At 38.5% G+C, this 18,091-nt stretch overlaps 1 protein-coding gene and 1 long non-coding RNA gene across 8 annotated transcripts in view; both read left to right on the top strand.

Annotated features, from left to right (window-relative positions):
• The window catches only part of EYA3 (EYA transcriptional coactivator and phosphatase 3), a 121,709-nt gene that overhangs the window by 38,839 nt on the left and 64,779 nt on the right, over positions 1 to 18,091 (top strand). For all 7 annotated transcript variants that reach the window (XM_055261313.2, XM_055261310.2, XM_063631444.1 and 4 more), the window contains 4 exons: positions 2,145 to 2,188; positions 8,277 to 8,356; positions 12,046 to 12,112; positions 15,228 to 15,364. In XM_055261313.2, the coding sequence (XP_055117288.1) occupies positions 2,145 to 2,188; positions 8,277 to 8,356; positions 12,046 to 12,112; positions 15,228 to 15,364 (328 nt within the window). The remainder of the gene's footprint in view (positions 1 to 2,144; positions 2,189 to 8,276; positions 8,357 to 12,045; positions 12,113 to 15,227; positions 15,365 to 18,091) is intronic.
• LOC134735618 (uncharacterized) overlaps positions 1 to 18,091 on the top strand; it is a 290,658-nt gene that overhangs the window by 12,750 nt on the left and 259,817 nt on the right. The gene's annotated exons all lie outside the window — the stretch shown is intronic.

Here is an 18,091-nt window from a genome sequence, read left to right on the forward strand (position 1 = left end):
TATACTCTGCACTGGATTGGCACGGTAATAAATTAAAAGTGAAGAAGCGTAAAGAAGCATAGTTCTTCCTTGAAAGTAAATAAATTTTTGGCTAGGCACAGTGGCTCACGCCTGTAATCTCAGCACTTTGGGAGACCAAGGTGGGCAGATCACTTGAGGCCAGGAGTTCAAAACCATCCTGGCCAACGTGGTGAAACCCGGTCTCTACTAAAAATAGAAAAAATAGCAAAATTAGCTGAGCATGGTAGTGTGCACCTGTGGTCCCTGCTACTCGAGAGGCTGAGGCACAAGAACTGCTTGAACCCCGGAGACAGAGGTTACAGTGAGCCGAGATTACACCATGGCATTCCAGCCTGGGTGACAGAACAAGACCCTGTCTCAAAAAAAATAATAACAAATAAAAAGTAAATTTAAAACTGTTGCTCCAGGACCCGTTTTTTTTTTTCCTTTTTTCTTTTGGAGTTGATTAGCTAAATTTGTTGCTCTATACCTCTAATAAAATGAAGACTGTGATAAGTTAGACTCCTCAGTGCTCTAATTTTCTTTGTTTAAATTACTGTTTGAAGAGTATAGACTGTTTCGGTTACTCAGCCAACCAGCTCATAATTACATTTCTTTGATAGCAAAGAGTCTTTGGATGAGCTAAGCATAAATTCTTCTCCACTATTGGAAGAGTACATTATTATCTGACCATATGTAACTACTATCATCTTTAGGTAGGAAGGGCAGAACATTTTATAAAAAAAGGCTATATTTTGTCATTTGTGAAATTATGGCAGGCAGATAAACTAGATAGTTGAATTTTTCTTGTCTTTAGCCTTATAGTTTCCAGGCAAAACACTGTTTTCCTATATTATCTAGGTCAGATCATATTTCCCTCACCTCTTTCAGTGAGATAGTCATATACATTAGTAATACGTTAGATTTTTTTGTCACAGTCTGCATACTATCCTGGAATCCCTCAACCTCCTGGTTGTTTTACGGTGTCTTTTATCATATAGAAGTTTAAAATTTTTGTGTAATCATATCTATTTTCTCCTTTATGGCTTTTGGATTTAATGTCATGCTTAATCAGGATTTGCCCACCTCAAGGTTTTGTTTTTTGTTTTTGCTTCAAATGCTTTAATGTAATTTTTGTTTTAAATTTAGAAATGTTTTTTTAAATTGCCTTTGTTTCTTTATTTTCTCCTTTTTGGTACCTATGAAAATTAAGAGAACATTGAATGGAACACATTCTGACGTGCCATAAGCAAGGAACCAAGAATGTTTGGTCGTGGTTGTGTATTCTCATGAGGAGTATATGGCCACGACAAATTTTATGGGGCTTGCATGTATTATTTACCTTGTCTGAAATAGTCAATGTAATGTTAAATATCTATGATTCCACCTGATATGTTTGCTTCAAATTATCTAGGAGAGTTTCTGCCTTCTTCTATTAGCTTGAAATACTTTTAAATATTCATAATTTGAATGGCTAAGCATATTAGACATGTTTCTACTACAACCAGTTCTAACCAGAGAGTTCTAAAATCAAATTCTCTATAATATGAAAACAGAAAAATCCATTAGTATTAACCATTATCTTTCATTTGTGGATTCTTACACTGTTTCAATGGGAGTGCCTTCTCCCCAGAAGGAAATAGAAAATGTGAAATATGAAAAAAAAAATACAGGGTTAACAATATTTTCTAAATTACTGGTAACCTGATAAGAATTCATATTAATTTTTGACACTAAACTAACTTAAGTATAAAGCCATTTTTGTTAAATAAATGAGTAGGTGATACTTAGATTGCCATCTTTACTGTTTGTTTAAATATAATTTGCCTGTTACAGTATAAAACCAACTAGTTTGTATCAAAGCTTGGATACTTTATCCTAGTAAACATTCTGTCTACCTTGAGTAAAAATTCTGGTAAACAGTGTTTTTTTAATCAGAAGAACACTTTTTTCATTAAAAAGAAGAGCTCCATTTAAAAAACAAACTTCATTTCTAGCTCTAAAATATAACAAGGGTTAATTAAATCTAAACTAAACAAAATTAAAAGTTATCCTGTAATAGTTAATAGCCTGTTGTTTGAGTAGCTAAATGATTTAAAAAACAGATCAAGTACATTGATACCTTTGTATATTTATTTTTGCAGGTGAAAAAAGCCAAGATGCAGGAATCAGGAGAGCAAACTATAAGGTATGTAAAGTTTGCTTTCTTTTTAATGAACTACTCATAAGTTTTTTTTTTTTTTTTTTTTTTTTTCCACATGCTGATTAGCGTATGGGCATGCTTTGCCCTCTTTTTGGTTCTTACCATCAGCTGTTACATTTTGAAACTATTTGGTTTAAGATTAAAATTTCTTTTCTTCTTTTTTTTTTTTTTTTTTTTTTTTTTTTGAGACAGAGTCTAGCTCTGTCTCCCAGGCTGCAGTGCAGTGGCGCAATCTCAGTTTACTGCAAGCTCTACCTCCCGGGTTCACGCCATTCTCCTGCCTCAGCCTCCTGAGTAGCTGGGACTATAGGTGCCCACCACCACACCTGGCTAATTTTTTGTATTTTTAGTAGAGACGGAGTTTCACCATGTTAGCCAGGATGGTCTCGATCTCCTGAACTCGTGATCCGCCCGCCTCAGCCTCCCAGAGTGTTGGGATTACAGGTGTGAGCCACCATGCCCGGCTTAAGATTAAAATTTTTTTTCCAAATAGTTTTTTCCTGAAACATGTGCACTGATTTGTTCTTATGCATTCATTATTTATTCAACAATATGTACCAAACTCATGTTGTATATCAGGCACTGTGCTACATAGAGGAGACTCAATGGTAAAGATGAAAAGCACCATATTCTTCAGTCAAACGTACAATATACAGAATAGGAAGCATAAGCGAAATAAATAAAATCCAAGAGATTTGGTATTAATTACCAAATGGTTATGAAATGACTTAGTCATTAACGCCACTCCTCTTATAGAAAAGAGGCAGCTTGCGCCGGGCACGGTCACGCCTGTAATCCCAGCATTTTGGGAGACCAGGGCAGGTGGATCACGAGGTCAGGAGATTGAGACCATCCTGGCTAACACGGTGAAACCCCGTCTCTACTAAAAATACAAAATTATTAACCGGGCGTGTTGGCGGGCACCTGTAGTCCCAGCTACTCAGGAGGCTGAGGCAGGAGAATGGTGTGAACCCGGGAGGCGGAGCTTGCGGTGAGCTAAGATCGCGCCACTGCACTCCAGCCTGGGCGACAGAGCGAGACTCCATCTCAAAAAAAAAGAAAAGAAAAGAAAAGAGGCAGCTTGCACCTCACAGTTTGGCTTCTTCATACTATGGTTTTCAGTTTTCCATAGTTCTTACCTTCTGTCGTTTGTGTGCCAACCATATGAGCCAGTAACTGCATCACCTCTACCACATTAATTTCAAGAATCCTACACTTTTACCTCCACACACCATCATCCCAGCTCATTTGTTCTGGAACTGCCATGCTAGCCATATGATGTCTTAAACCATCAATTAAATCATCTGTCATATTTTCACCATCACCCCTTAAAAAGAACTTTAGTTTCTTCCTTATAAGAGACCAACATGGCGGAACCTTGTTTCTACTAAAAACACAAAAATTAGCTCGGCGTGGTGGCTTGAGCCTATAATCCCAGCTACTTGGGAGACTGAGGCAGGAGAATGGCTTGAACCCACGAGGTGGAGGGTACAGTGAGCCAAGAATGCGCCACTGCACTCCAGCCTGGGCGACAAAGACTCTGTCTCAAAAAAAAAAAAAAAAGCAACTTAACTGGCCAGGTGTGGTTGGTGGCTCCACTTTTGGAGGTCCAGGTGGGCAGATCGCTTGAGTTCAGTAGTTTGAGACCAACCTGGGCGACACAGCAAGACGCCATCTCTATAAAAAACACACAAAAAATTATCCAGGAGTGGTGGTGCACACCTTTAGTCCCAGCTACTCGGGGCTGAGGCAGGAGGATTGCTTGAGCCCAGGGGCCAGAAGTTGTGGTGAGCCAAGATTGCGCCACGGAACTCCATCCTGGGTTGGTGGCAGAGCAAGATGCTGTCTCATTAAAAAAAAAAAAAGAAAGAAAAATAAACTTAACTATAAGATCTACTGTAATTAGTCCCTTACAAACATTCTTAACTTCCTCACTTTTTTCTGTCATACTTGCCTAGCAAAATCACAACCCTGATTAAACCCAACTAGCCACCTATTCTATACTTATTCCCAATCACTTGTACATTGTGAGAGAAAAACACAAAATTGTGCTAACTGTTCTTAGTTTCTATTCATGATTAGATCTAAAACAGGCACTTAAGCCCCTTTCCTGGTATGTCTGATTTCCCAGCCTCTAAAATCATCTTAATTCCTTTATTCTCTCCCTCCTTTTCCCCTGCCTTCTCCCTTTTCCCTCCCTTTCCTGCTATTTCCATTCACTCAGCTGTGGATCTTGCTCCCTAGTTCAAAGAGAGATTAGGAGCATCTCCCTTCTCTGTCACCAAATCTACCTACTTAATCTGCTTCTCTTGGATATTGTTTGTCTTTCCTCTGAAATTCCCTTGCTCTTATCGAAGGCTAACCTCTCCAGTTGTTTGAAAGAACCCATCACCTTCATCTTTTCCTGCAATTATCTCTTCTTTTACCTTCAGCAATTTTTTTACTATGATAAAATACATACAATATACAATTTACCATTTTAAGTGTACAGTTTAGTGGCACTAAGTACAATCACTTTGTCTTGCAACCATCACTACCATTCATCTCTAGAACTTTAGTCATCTTTCCAAACTGAAATTCCATGTTCACTAAACAATATTCTCCGTTCCCCGATCTCCAGCTCCTGGCAACCACCATTCTACTTTCTGTCTGCATGATTGTGACTGCTCTAAGTACCTCACAGAAATGGAGTCATACAGTATTTGTCCTTTTGTGATTCATCATGATGTCTTTAAGGTCCATCCATTTGTAGCATGTGTCAGAATTTCCTCTTTTTAAGGCTCAGTAATACTCCATTGTGTGTCTGTTCCGCATTTTCTTTATCCATTCACCTGTTGTTTGTGTTGTTAATAGTTCTGTTGAATGAGAAGGAGGTATTTGTCATGCCACTTTATGGACTTGGATGTTGTTGGGTTTTTTTGGTCATTTTATTTTAAAGCAATTGTTTTTTCATGGTGTATTCATTGTTAAGCAAAATTTATGTTTATAGAACTTTGAAAATAATTATATTTTGAGGCAGTATGTCATTTCTCTAAGGATAATAATTTAAATATTTAACAAGTGCTAGAGTTAATTCACTGTCTTGGTGCTGTTGTTTCTATTTATTCTCTAGATGCTCAGTTGAGTATGTACGGGATGTTGCTATAACATAATATTCTAGGACCATTGGGTTTTAGGAACTGGTCCAGTGGATACTGGATCATAGAAATATCACCACCTTCTAAGATATAGAATCTACAAATAGTCTTCAGCAGTGGGTATAACAGTGAACCTCAGACTTAACCAGGTACATGTAGAAGTCAAACTAGTTACTGATGTCAGAAAAATTCTGGTTCAGTTTTATGCCCTTCTCCTGGTAATTCTATGTAAGTAGGTGTGAGATGGGGTCCAGAAGTCTGTATTTTTATTAACTATTCAGGTCATTATAATAAATCACCCAGTTTGGGAAACTGACACAACTATTCCATATAATTTATTGTCCGTACCCTTCAATTTCCATAATCACATCTTAGTACATTAAGTTCTATTACAAAAATATAAACATTTGAGTAACAAGAAAAAAATGAACCTTACTTGGGGATTTAGCTTTAAAATTAATTACAAATGAGGAAAAATTATTTGAACATTCAAAATATACCATTAAAGCTGGCCACTGTGGCTCACACCTGTAATTCCAGCACTTTGGGATGCTGAGGCAGACGGATTGCTTGAGACCAGGAGTTTGAGACCAGCTTGGGCAACATGATGAAACCCTATCTCTACAAAAATTGCAAAAATTAGCTGGGTGTGGTGGCACATGCCTATAGTCCCAGCTGCTTGGGAGGATGAGATAGGAAGATCACGTGAGCCCAGGAGGTCAAAGCTGCAGGAGCCATGATCGAGCCACTGCACTCCAGCCTGGGTGACAGAGTGAGACCCTGACTCAAAAAAACAAAAACCAACCAAACAATAATAAATAAATATATACCATTAAAAAAAAAACCCTTATTATACTTGAATATTAGAAGTCAGTTTCAGAAATGATACAAGAACTTTATAAATTTTGGTGCTATGTATTTTTTACATAAGCAACATTTCTTTTTACAATTTTGCTGTGTAGAAGCTACTCTTACCTTTGATTAGTCAGCATTATCTTTCCAGATATATGGAACCTCTGCGACAGTGTCTTCCACCTCTCCCTAGAGTGTAGAAGAACAAAGCAGGTTTCTTTCTAGGGTGCATGAATGTAGGAATGATGCCTGGGCTTTGAAGAAGTTGTAATATAATAACAGTTACAGTTAAAGTTTGCTTACTATGTTCTAGCGTTGCTCTAAACATTAACTTATTAGTCCTCCTAACAGCCCTGTGAGGTAGGTTTCATTTTTATTCTTGTTGACGGATGTAGAAAGGGGGGAACAGATAAGTTCAGTGACTTGTCCAAGGTCATAGGGCTAGTTATTGGCAGAGTAGAATATGAACTTGAGCAGTCTCTGACTCTAGAACCACCACTCCTAACCACTGTGCTATAATGGGAGATAATAACTGAAGAATGAAAAGTAGAGTAGATGGAAAAGGGAGAATATTTTGAAGGATGAAAGAACAATCTTCATTCCAGAATTTCTGTGGGATCTCCCCAGCATTAAACTATGTAACATAATGACTTGTCCTCCCAGTTTATGTGACTTATCATTCGCAATTTCTCTTAATTTTCCTTATAAGTTAAAAAAAATGATGTTGCTTAGTCCTGGCTATAATAACAAATAGAAAATGAGGTGTTTGTGTTTTATTTAACTGGGAGATAAGAGAAATATAGTAGAATGAATCTTCAGGGTTTAGAACCCCTGCTTGGAAACAAACGTATAATTTTTGTTTGTTTGTTTGTTTGTTTTGTTTTTGAGACAGAGTCTCACTGTGTCACCTAGGCAGGAGTGCAGTAGTGCCATCTCCAATCACTGCAACTTCTGCCTCCCGGGTTCAGGCGATTCTCAGGCCTCAGCCTCCCGAGTAGCTGAGACTACAGGCGTTCACCACAACGCCTGGCTAATTTTTGTATTTTTAGTAGAGACAGGGTTTTGCCATCTTGGCCAGGCTGGTCTCAAACTCCTGATCTCAAGTGATCCGCCCCGCTCAGCTTCCCAAAGTGCTGGGATTACAGGTGTGAGGCACCGCACCCGGCCCAAACGTGTAATTTGAAAACACTTCTCATATGATTATGGTTTGTAGCTGATCGAGAACAACTGTCTGAAATCAAACATCTCCCTACCTTCCTGTGGTACTTCGGGAGCAAGTTAACAGAGCACTGTTGCACAGAATGGTGACTGTAATAAATAATATAGCATTGTATATTTCAAAATTGCTAAAAGCATAGAACTTAAGTGTTTTCACATACTTTTTTTCACAAAAAAGTGAAAGGTGTTTTATATATCAAAACATCACATTGTACCCCATAAACATATAATATATACAGTTTTTAAAAAGTGGCAGAGCGATGTTTTACCATATGGTGTTAAAGAAAAATCTGACTTGCCAATGACTTAGCTGGAATTTCTGAATTATATAAAAACTAAAGGGATCTAGAGATATAAGAAAGAACAGTAGGCTGGGCGTGGTGGCTCACACCTGTAATCCCAGCACTTTGGGAGGCTGAGGCGGGTGGATCACAAGGTCAGGAGTTCAAGACCAGCCTGATCAACATGGTGAAACCCTGTCTCTACTAAAAATACAAAAATTAGCTGGGCATGGTGGTGTGCACCTATAATCCCAGCTACTCAGGAGGCTGAGGCAGGAGAATCGCTTGAACCCAGGAGGCAGAGGTTGCAGTGAGCCGAGATCGCACCACTACACTGGAGCCTGGGTGACAGAGTGAGACTCCATCTCAAAAAAAAAAAAAAAAGAAAGAACTGTAGAATGCTGAGGGTACTAGCTCTGGCCTGAGCTCTCTTCAAGTAGTTATTACAAATCAACAATAAAGATATCATGAAGATTTACTTTGCCTCTTACTTGTATAGCCGAGGAGGAAATGGGTTTGATCTCATCTCTTTTAGCAATGCAGCAAATCAGTCAGGGGCTAATGTATTCATTTTGGTTCTCCCAGTCAAGTAAGCAATCCAGATGTCAGTGATCAGAAGCCTGAAACGTCAAGCCTTGCTTCAAACCTTCCCATGTCAGAGGAAAGTAAGTACCATATTCTGTGCATGATTGAACAGATATTCCTATAACTAGTAATGCTTTTCTTATAGAGTTGGTTTTTCATAATTGCCTTGTTTGTCCCAAAACATCCAGAAAGCTCTCCCATCCTTGTTTTTGTGTGTGTTTATCCATGAGCCCTCCTGTAAGCTTTATTGACAGACCAGCTGAGAAAAGGTCACATGGAATCCACTCACCCGAGGGGTCACACTCCATGATTTTATTTTTGTTTTGAGATTGGATGTTCTAAAGGTAATAGTGTCTTACAGAAAATCAGAGACAATTATACTTAACCATATATACTTCCTATGTATATTTTTTAAAAAGGTGTAACTTTTTTTAAAAGGTGTGTCTTGAGTTCTATATAGTGTTTCCTCCAAGGTGATTCTATTCTGGTGGTTCTCAGACCTTTAGCCTACATAAGAATCATCTAGAATACTCGTTTGTAATGTAGAATTCTAGTTTCACCTCCAAAGATTATCCTTCAGTAGATCTGATGTGGATAGGGAATCTGCATTTTTGACAAGTTAGCCAGGTGATTCTGGTCCATATGGGAAACTGTCCATATTGTGGAAAACCACTGTAATCGATAAAATGTCTCCTCTAATTTCTTGAATATCCCACTCATCCCCAAGAAAAGGACCTGTTCCCTAAAATCTTATACTTTACATACTTCAGGGTCAGGAAGTAAGTAAGTTGAGTATTCTTGCTTCTTCCAAATAATTTCCTTTTTTCCTTCAAATACTTTGGTTCAGCTGGGCATGGTGGATCTTGTCTGTAATCCCAACACTTTGGGAGTCTGAGGCAGGAGGATCACCTGAGGCCAGGAGTTTGAGATCAGCCTGGGCAACAAAGTGAGACCTCCTCGCTACAAAAAATAAAATAAAATAAAATAAATGGTTCATTTGAAGTCTACATCTATACTTCCCCTACCTTTCTATTTTTACTTTAGACTGTCGTCCTATTCATTCTGTTCTTTATTTTTTTTTATGTTTTTTGAGATGGAGTCTTGCTTTGTTGCCCAGGTTGGAGTGCAGTGGCGCAATCTTGACTCACTACAACCTCTGCCTCCTGGGTTCAAGTGATTGTCCTGCCTCAGCCTCCCAAGTAGCTGGGATTACAGGCGCATGCCACCATGCCCAGCTACTTTTTGTATTTTTTTGTTGTTGTTTGTTTGTATTTTTTTGAGATGGAGTTTCGCTCTTGTCACCGAGGCTGGAATGCAATGGCGAGATCTCCGCTCACTGCAACGTCTGCCTCCTAGGTTCAAGCCGTTCTCTTGACTCAGCCTTCCAAATAGCTGGGATTACAGGCACACACCATCACGCCTGGCTAATTTTTGTATTTTTAGTAGAGATGGGGTTTCACCATGTTGGCCAGGCTGGTCTCGAACTCCTGACCTCAAGTGATCTGCCAGCCTCAGCCTCCCAAAGTGCTGGGATTACAGGCGTGAGCCACCACACCCAGCCGTTTCCTTCTTGTCAGGATGTAAGCAGTATACTTGCTCCTGTCAGATATAGAGCCTATTATTTGTGTTTCATATGCTATCCATTTTTACCTTTCCCAAGGACTTTGGTACTATAGTTTTCCTGCCACCACTTGTGTGTCATCACTGTCTTCTCTTTTTATCCTTCCTGTCAGTAAAGAAACATCTTACCATTTTAAAACATAAACACTGCTCCCCCCACCCCCCTGCCCTTGGCTCTACATCTCTTACTAGTTATGGACCTTCTCTTTGTTCTGTGACATATCAGAACTTCTGCAAGAGTTGCCCTCACTTGCTTTTTCACCTCCCATTCACTTTTCCAGCCTCTCAAATTTAGCTTCTATCCTCACTCTTCCAATGAAACTGCTGTCGTCAAGGCCATTAGTTATTTTCATGTTGTAAATTCTAGAATACATTTCTCCTCACATTCTCACTCTCACGACTTTTCCTCCCACCTTTCCCCTTTGATGGCCCTTCTTTGGTGGGCCTCAGGGCCTAATTCTAAGGCTACCATCTTTTTTCTTTTGGGATTCTCCCATCCATTACATTACTTTAAATATCTTGTACATGGTTAATGAATTCCATATTGATATTTCCAGTCTGACTTCTCCCCGATTTCATTTGTGTATCAAACTGCCTGTTTGACATCTTTACTGGAAGGAAAATCATACCTAAGATGTTCAAAAAAGAACTTTCGATTCCTTTAGCCCCCAGGACATACACTCTTCTCCCAAACTTGCCCATCTTAGGAAGTGGTATCACTCTCCGTCTAGTTGCTCAAACTAAAAACCTAGGAATCATCTTGTGTTCCCCATTTTCCTCATTCTCTACGTCAAATCCATCAGAATGTCCTGTTAGTATTACCTTCAGAATATATTTCAACTTCTTTGCCTCATCCCCACTGTTGCTATTCTAGTCCAAGCCGGCATATTACTTACTTGATTCTCCTATAGTATAATAGGATATTATATCTTGACTCTTTATAATCATTTTGTGGTTCCCAACAACTGCCAAGATCAAGTCTCATTCATTCTCCAGAGAAGTGAAAATTGGCCTCAGTCTCCTAGGATGTTGTTGATTCCTTCCAGAATTAAATTAAATTGGAGGAAGATAACGGTTTGAGTTTTTTAATGTATGTGTCAACTGAGAACCATTGTGTAGAATTCAAATAAACTTACCTTACATTCTTTGCAGTGGATTGTCAAAACTTTAGATCTAATTGACATCTCCTTCATTTTTGTCAAAATGATTAGAGGTGAATGTGATCTCCAATAATTATTTTTAAATACCTCAAACAATAGCATTGGACAAGCTCTTCTGTAATAAACTTACAGGTGTTGATTTGTCTTGCTCTTGAGCATTTGAGTTGGCCCCTCATCTGCTTTTGATCAGGGTTCTCTTTTTGGGTCAGGCACTCTTCCAGGGAACCTAATTAGACATAAAGTTAATTGGTTCACTTTTAATCAGATATTTACAGCGTTCATACCAGAAGTAGTAATCATGAGGGCCAAGCCTTCATAGCAGCTATTCCAGATGAAGTCATGGGCGTCAAGAGGACAATAGCTGGAAAAGTCTTTGAGAGTTCATCAGAGCATCCCATCAGTTCCTCATGTCTGTCTCTGGTTTGCCAAACTTAAAGCCTTCACTACAAAACAGAAAAAATAGTAGTATAGAAGCATACTTGTATCTCTTCTGCTGTTGATTATGCATAGCAGTAGCAGTGGTTTTAAAATAAGGTTGGGTGCTTCCCCCAAATCTGTTTTCCTGCAAGTCATTCTTAAGGCTTTTACTCAATATAGTAAGCACTTAAAGAACAAATAAGCTGAAGTAGAATAATGTGGTTTTCTAGACACAGAGCTTGCTTTTTAAGTTTGCCTATCAGCATAGCCGAGAGCTTAGGAGGTTGCTTCATCTATTATTTTAGATCAGTAATGGGTAAAGGTAGAGATCCTTACCAACCTTCAGCTCTTTTCCATACCCCACCCTTCTTTTTTTAACTGCCTCTGGAAGTCTGTAAACACATGTATAAACAAAAAAATGAGATATTTTCTACCACATAGTCTTTCTATCTGGTGTCCAAGCTGTATTCCGTTAATTAGTTTGAAAGACTATACAGTGAGATGTGCAGTTTTCCCATTCCATTTTCGAAAGGTTCTAACTTTTTAACCTGGTGATATTATCTTTCTTTCAGTTATGACATGCACCGATTACATCCCTCGCTCATCCAATGATTATACCTCACAAATGTATTCTGCAAAGTAAGTTGAATAATTATTTCCAAAATGCATATGCTTTTTCTGTAGATTCATTGCAAAATTTAATATTATTTTTCCTGTAAAATGATAGATATTTAAATTATTTTTACCTCTCTTATTCTATCGTCATTCCAGTTTTTAATTCCCTCTAAATATAGTCTATGTAGTATCCCTTTAAAAAGTAGATGGTTGCCTGCATTGGATCATTTTACACAAAAGCTTACTCTAAAATGAGTAGGCACTGAACATGCAAAATAGTGTTACTGATCAACCATATCATTGATTGACCTCTGATCATTCTCTCTGTCCTGTACCTTGACATATAGCATACAGATTAATAAAAACAAGACTGAATTTCTCAGTCCAATCTGTGTTCAGTTTTTTTTTTTTTTTTTTTTTAAGACAGAATCTCGCTCTGTTGCCCAGGCTGGAGTGCAGTGGCACGATCTTGGCTCACTGCAACCTCCACCTCCTGAATAGCTGGGACTACAGGCATGCCACCACGCCCAGCTAATTTTTGTAATTTTTAGTAGAGATGGGGTTTCACCATGTTGGCCAGACTGTTTTCAAACGGCTGACCTCAGGTGATCTGCCTACCTCCCAAAGTGCTGGGATTACAGTCGTGAGCCACCACGCCCAGCCTGTGTTCAGTTTCTTGATTGAGGAATGTCCTCAGAGTAGAACCGGGCTTGAAGTTAGACAGGTTTGGTGGATTAAAGTCACTAAGAGGTTATGTTTTGGGCCTTCGTGGGGTAAGATCAGCATTAATATCAGCCAGGTTTTTCATCTCCAAGGTGGGTAGGTGCAGAACAGTGTGTATACCAAGCTACCTATTGTGCATAATAAAGAGTGGACCTATGCATACAAAGACACATACAAGTGCATTTATTAAGCCAGGATATGTTCTTACGTGCTTACAGCTGCTGGATACATAAAGAAATTGGTAACAAAAGCAAGAGATACTTTATGGGGCTGTTATAAAAAGGAAACTGTCTTTCTTTTCCCTGGTTACATCCGTTTTTACCTTTTGAATTTTCATTAGTTAAAAAATAAACTAATTAAAAAGTTAACCCAATCAATTCCTCTAATTTTTAATCTGGTATTAACACTATTGGTGTCCTTGGGCTAATCATTTTCATGTGACTTTCTTCTGTGAAATGACTGAACCTATTCTCTGAGATTAATATGAAGAAATTAGATACTAAATGTGAAAACACATTTGAGCTTTGGGCTACAAAGACTCTGTTTGAAAAAGGACATTATGGTCTTTACCATATCTGAAGATTAATCCATTTAAGGTCACTAAGATTTAAATCATTCCCATGTGACTTTAGTAACAACTCTAACCTGAGCTATTTCCTGGACTCCGATCTGGCTAAGAAGAATAGATATTTTTAAATTCAGTTTTTTAGAATCTACTGAGATGTGAATATGTTGCAGATTCCAAATTCATTTATTCATTCAGAAAGTATTTGCATACCTGTTACATTCAGAATTACTTATTAGCTATCTTAATTATTCTGTCTTAATTCAGACCTCTTTATTACTTACCTGAACTGTTTTTTAACTGGATCTCCATTTCCAGTTTCTCCTCCCTTTCTAAACCATTTTACAAAGCAGTGTCAAAATAATCTTTATTAAAGAACAGCTCTGATCTTGTCACTCTTTGTTCAATAATTTCAGTGGCTCTCAGTTTCAGATTTGCCATTTAGCCTGGAATTCAAGGTCTTTGCTTCCTTTCTCTCGCTACTTCTCTTAATACACTTCCCTTAGTTATCTGTGCTCTTTGCAGGCTGAAGCCCTTGCTTTCCTTACTCTGTACCCTGGCAGGGCTTTTTTCTTGTCCTAGAACATTCTTTCTCTCCCAATTCTGTACCTTTTATCTGCTCAGTTAGTATGTCACTTCTTTATGGTCTTTCTTCATCTTCCTCTTCCCCCAAAGGTGAAAAAAAAAAAAATTTCCCCTTTAAAACACCCCCTGCTATATTTGCTTACATGGTACAAATAGCATTTTCTTTTTTACTTATATATACAGTGTAACTCACCAAATGAAATAATTGGTATCTAAAAATTCAGTGCAATATCATGGATGAAATGATTATATCTGCTAGCTAGTGTAAAGTCCCAGGAGTTTCACTGCTGAAATCTCTAGCTGTCCCTGATATGGTGGCACCAACTAGTGGCAGTATGTGACTTAAATATCATCGAGGAGATTGAGTCCTGTCTGGAACTTCCCAGATTTTGTTACTTACCTGGGTTCTGTTTTGTAGACTTGATTGGAGGATACTGGAACCCGTCTCTACTTCCATTTCTTGCTGTGTTCGCTTGCCTTTTCTCCGCCAGCCTCACCCGCTTTTCCAGTCTCACTTTCCCTCTCAGAACTTAGTTTGGTTCAAGGGGCGGGGTGGAGAATGACAGCCAATTGCCAATCTTGTTCTCTTAGTTTTCTATTATATTAGGATTTTATTGTAGATGTAGGCATAAGGGCATGAACGAGTTTAATCCATCCTTGTGTCTCACATAGGGCCATGTATGTAGCACACTAGAAATGTTTGTAGGATAATTGGAACTTGGAGGGATGTTTGGAACTATTAAATTTTTCATAAAATTGTTCCTTGGGTTGATGATAGTAGAACCTGGAAAGGAGGAAAGGCTTCTACTTTCTGATCATAAGAGCCATTTTAGGCCGGGCGCAGTGGCTCACGCCTGTAATTCCAGCACTTTGGGAGGCCGAGGCAAGTGGATCACTTGAGGTCAGGAGTTCGAGGCCAGCCTGGCCAACATGGTGAAACACCATCTCTACTAAAAATATAAAAATTAGCCAGGCGTGGTGGTGAGTGCCTGTAATCCCAGGTACTTGGGAGGCTGAGACAGAAGAATTGCTTGAACCAGGGAGGTGGAGGCTGCAATGAGCTGAGATCATGCCACTGCACTCCAGCCTGGGCGACAGAGCAAGACTCCGTCTCAAAAATAAAAAATTTTTAAAAAGAGCCATTTTGTGTGGAAGATTAGTCTCCTTGTTGCAGATTCCTTGCTGTTAGTGGTGGTAGCTATTTTACCTATTTTTCGTTACTAAAGTAAATCACACAAAAGTTTTTGTTTTCTTGAAATTTTCTAGACCTTATGCACATATTCTCTCAGTTCCTGTTTCGGAAACTGCTTACCCTGGGCAGACTCAATACCAGACACTACAGCAGACTCAACCCTATGCTGTCTACCCTCAGGCAACCCAAACGTATGGACTACCTCCTTTTGGTAAGGCACTCTATTGTAAACAATTTCTAAGAATGTTGATTTTATTCCCCAGAAACTTTGATCAGCCATGCGTCATTCTTTACAGAGCACTTGGTTACGTATGTGGTTGGGTATGCAAATTTGCAACAGTATGTTTGATGCACGTAATAAAAAAATCATAGTTTTTCAGTACTCATTTAGCTATTGTATATGTACTAAGTCTTGACCCTGAAGCTTGGAATCTTCAAGTGTTTGGTAAATTCCTTGAGGATTTGCTATTGATTTGACTTACTTTATATACAATGTAGTATGGTACTATTATTAGGAAAGCATAATAAATATTTTTCAAGGTGGCCAATTTCTTGCTAAAACCAGGTAGTCTGAATATGTATCATAGTTTGCTCTGTGGTTTTTTTTTTTTTTTGCCAACTTCTCCCTCTCCTTTCTCCCCTAACCCCACCCAAAACTGATCAGATATTGTTCTGCTGAACCAAAAAGTCATTTTAGAATACCGGAAATCCCCAATTTTCTTATAACCTTATGTGCCTAGGGAGTTATTTTCATTGGTTTTAGGTGTCTTGGACATGAACTATAAATTAAAATGATTTATCAGAAGTCACTTTAAGGTTCTTTGGGCACTTAATATCTGTGCTTATTTTTCTATATGTGTAAATGCAGTGTGCTTCATTGCTCCTTCCCTGCTTTCCTGAAATGGGTGTCAGAAAATTAAAAGAATACTATATTATTTAAAAATATGTAATATGTAACAAAATTTTATTTCTATAGACTATTTAATCAAGCTACGAATTAGAAAAATTTTCCAGACAGATGACCACACAGATTCTGGATGTATTAATGTACCTGCATCTAGTTTCCGCATTCCTGTTTCTCCTGACCCATTTGGCTACTCTTTTATGATATTGGCAGCTTTCTTACTTTTAGGCTTGTTGGAATTCTTTGGCTCCTGGTAACTGCTAGAAAGAAGAATTGGGAGTTATGTTTAATAATAGCGGGGTTGATAACTTCATGTGAAATGGCAAACAAATTTTCTTGTTTCCCCATTTGTATATCCATGTTTCCATGCTCGTTAGTATCAGCCAGGGTACTCAGATCTTATATTTATGATATGATTAACCAGCCAACACTGAATGGACCTTTTGAAAGGAGACCTCTCTGTGAATATGTTTGTGTTTATTTCTTTTTGGTTATTTAAAGCTGATTTTTCAACAGTTGAGTAATAATAGGCTAGCAATTATAATTTTTAAATTATAGTTTTTTAAATCTTCTGTTTTGATTTGAATTATTATTAGCAAGCCCAAGCCCTTTACAACAGTTGATCATTCCTGCTGTTCAATATTAAATACAACTCCTATTACATCTCTGAGCATGATTTATGGAATACCTAAGATAATTCTGTGTGCGTATGGATCCTAGATATAATTAATTTTTTAAATGATCACTATATTTCCCTTAAACTATTATTATTATTTTGAGACAGAGTCTCACTCTGTGCACCACCAAGCCTGCCTAATTTTTGTATTTTAGTAGAGACGGGGTTTCACCATTTTGGCCAGCTGGTCTTGAACTCCTGGCCTCAAGTGATCTGCCCAGCTCGGCCTGCCAAAATGCTGGGATTACAGGCATGAGCCACCACGCCCGGCCCCCTTTGGGCAGATCTCTTGAGGGTGGGAGTTCGAGGCCAGCCTAGCCAACATGGTGAAACCCTGTCTCTATTAAAAATACAAAAAAAAATTAGCCGGGCGTGGTGGTGGGCACCTGTAATACCAGCTACTCAGGAGGCTGAGGCATGAGAATCACTCAAACCTGGGAGACAGAGGTTGCAGTGAGCCGAGATGGTGCCACTGCACTCCAGCCTGGGCGACAGAGCAAGACTGTCTCAAAAAAAAAAAAAAAAAAAAAAAAAAAAAAAACACACATTAATACATTAAAAAAGAAAAAAATTCTGTAAAGTAAATAGATCTCTATTAAAACTTTGAAGGATACATGTTTATATTGTATGTTGGTAATATTGTTAATAACAGGCTCCTTTAATAATCTGGTTTTGTTTAATATTTGAGGGCAAGGAAGACTTGTGTTTCACAATTTCTTTTTTTTTTTTTTTTTTTTTTTTTTTTTTTTGAGACAGAGTCTCGCTCTGTCGCCCAGGCTGGAGTGCAGTGGCGCGATCTCGGCTCACTGCAAGCTCCGCCTCCCGGGTTCACGCCATTCTCCTGCCTCAGCCTCTCCGAGTAGCTGGGACTACAGGCGCCCGCCACCACGCCCGGCTAATTTTTTGTATTTTTAGTAGAGACGGGGTTTCACCGTGGTGTCGATCTCCTGACCTCGTGATCCGCCCGCCTCGGCCTCCCAAAGTGCTGGGATTACAAGCGTGAGCCACCGCGCCCGGCCACAATTTCTTCTATCAGTAATTCAGAAAGAGATAATCATTAGCTTAAATTTGACTTTAAGTAACGTATGAGACTTACTGGAGAGAGATTTTGGTTGGGGTAATGTGAATGATAGAGATGGCATATTCTCAGAATTTACCAGAAAAATTATAAGAGAGATTTGTAAAACTTTTAAAAGTGACTGTATTTTGAAAAGTTGTTTTCTTGTGTTTTATTGTGTGGCTTTTTTTGGTAATGTGCTGAATTAAGTAGGAGAAAACACTTGATTTCTTTCTTTCGAAATCAAGATTTTGATACATTGTGTCATCTTAGTGCTGCATGTTTTCAGATTAGCTAATTT

This window comes from Symphalangus syndactylus, chromosome 22, assembly GCF_028878055.3.
Source record: "Symphalangus syndactylus isolate Jambi chromosome 22, NHGRI_mSymSyn1-v2.1_pri, whole genome shotgun sequence".
NCBI lineage: Eukaryota > Metazoa > Chordata > Mammalia > Primates > Hylobatidae > Symphalangus > Symphalangus syndactylus.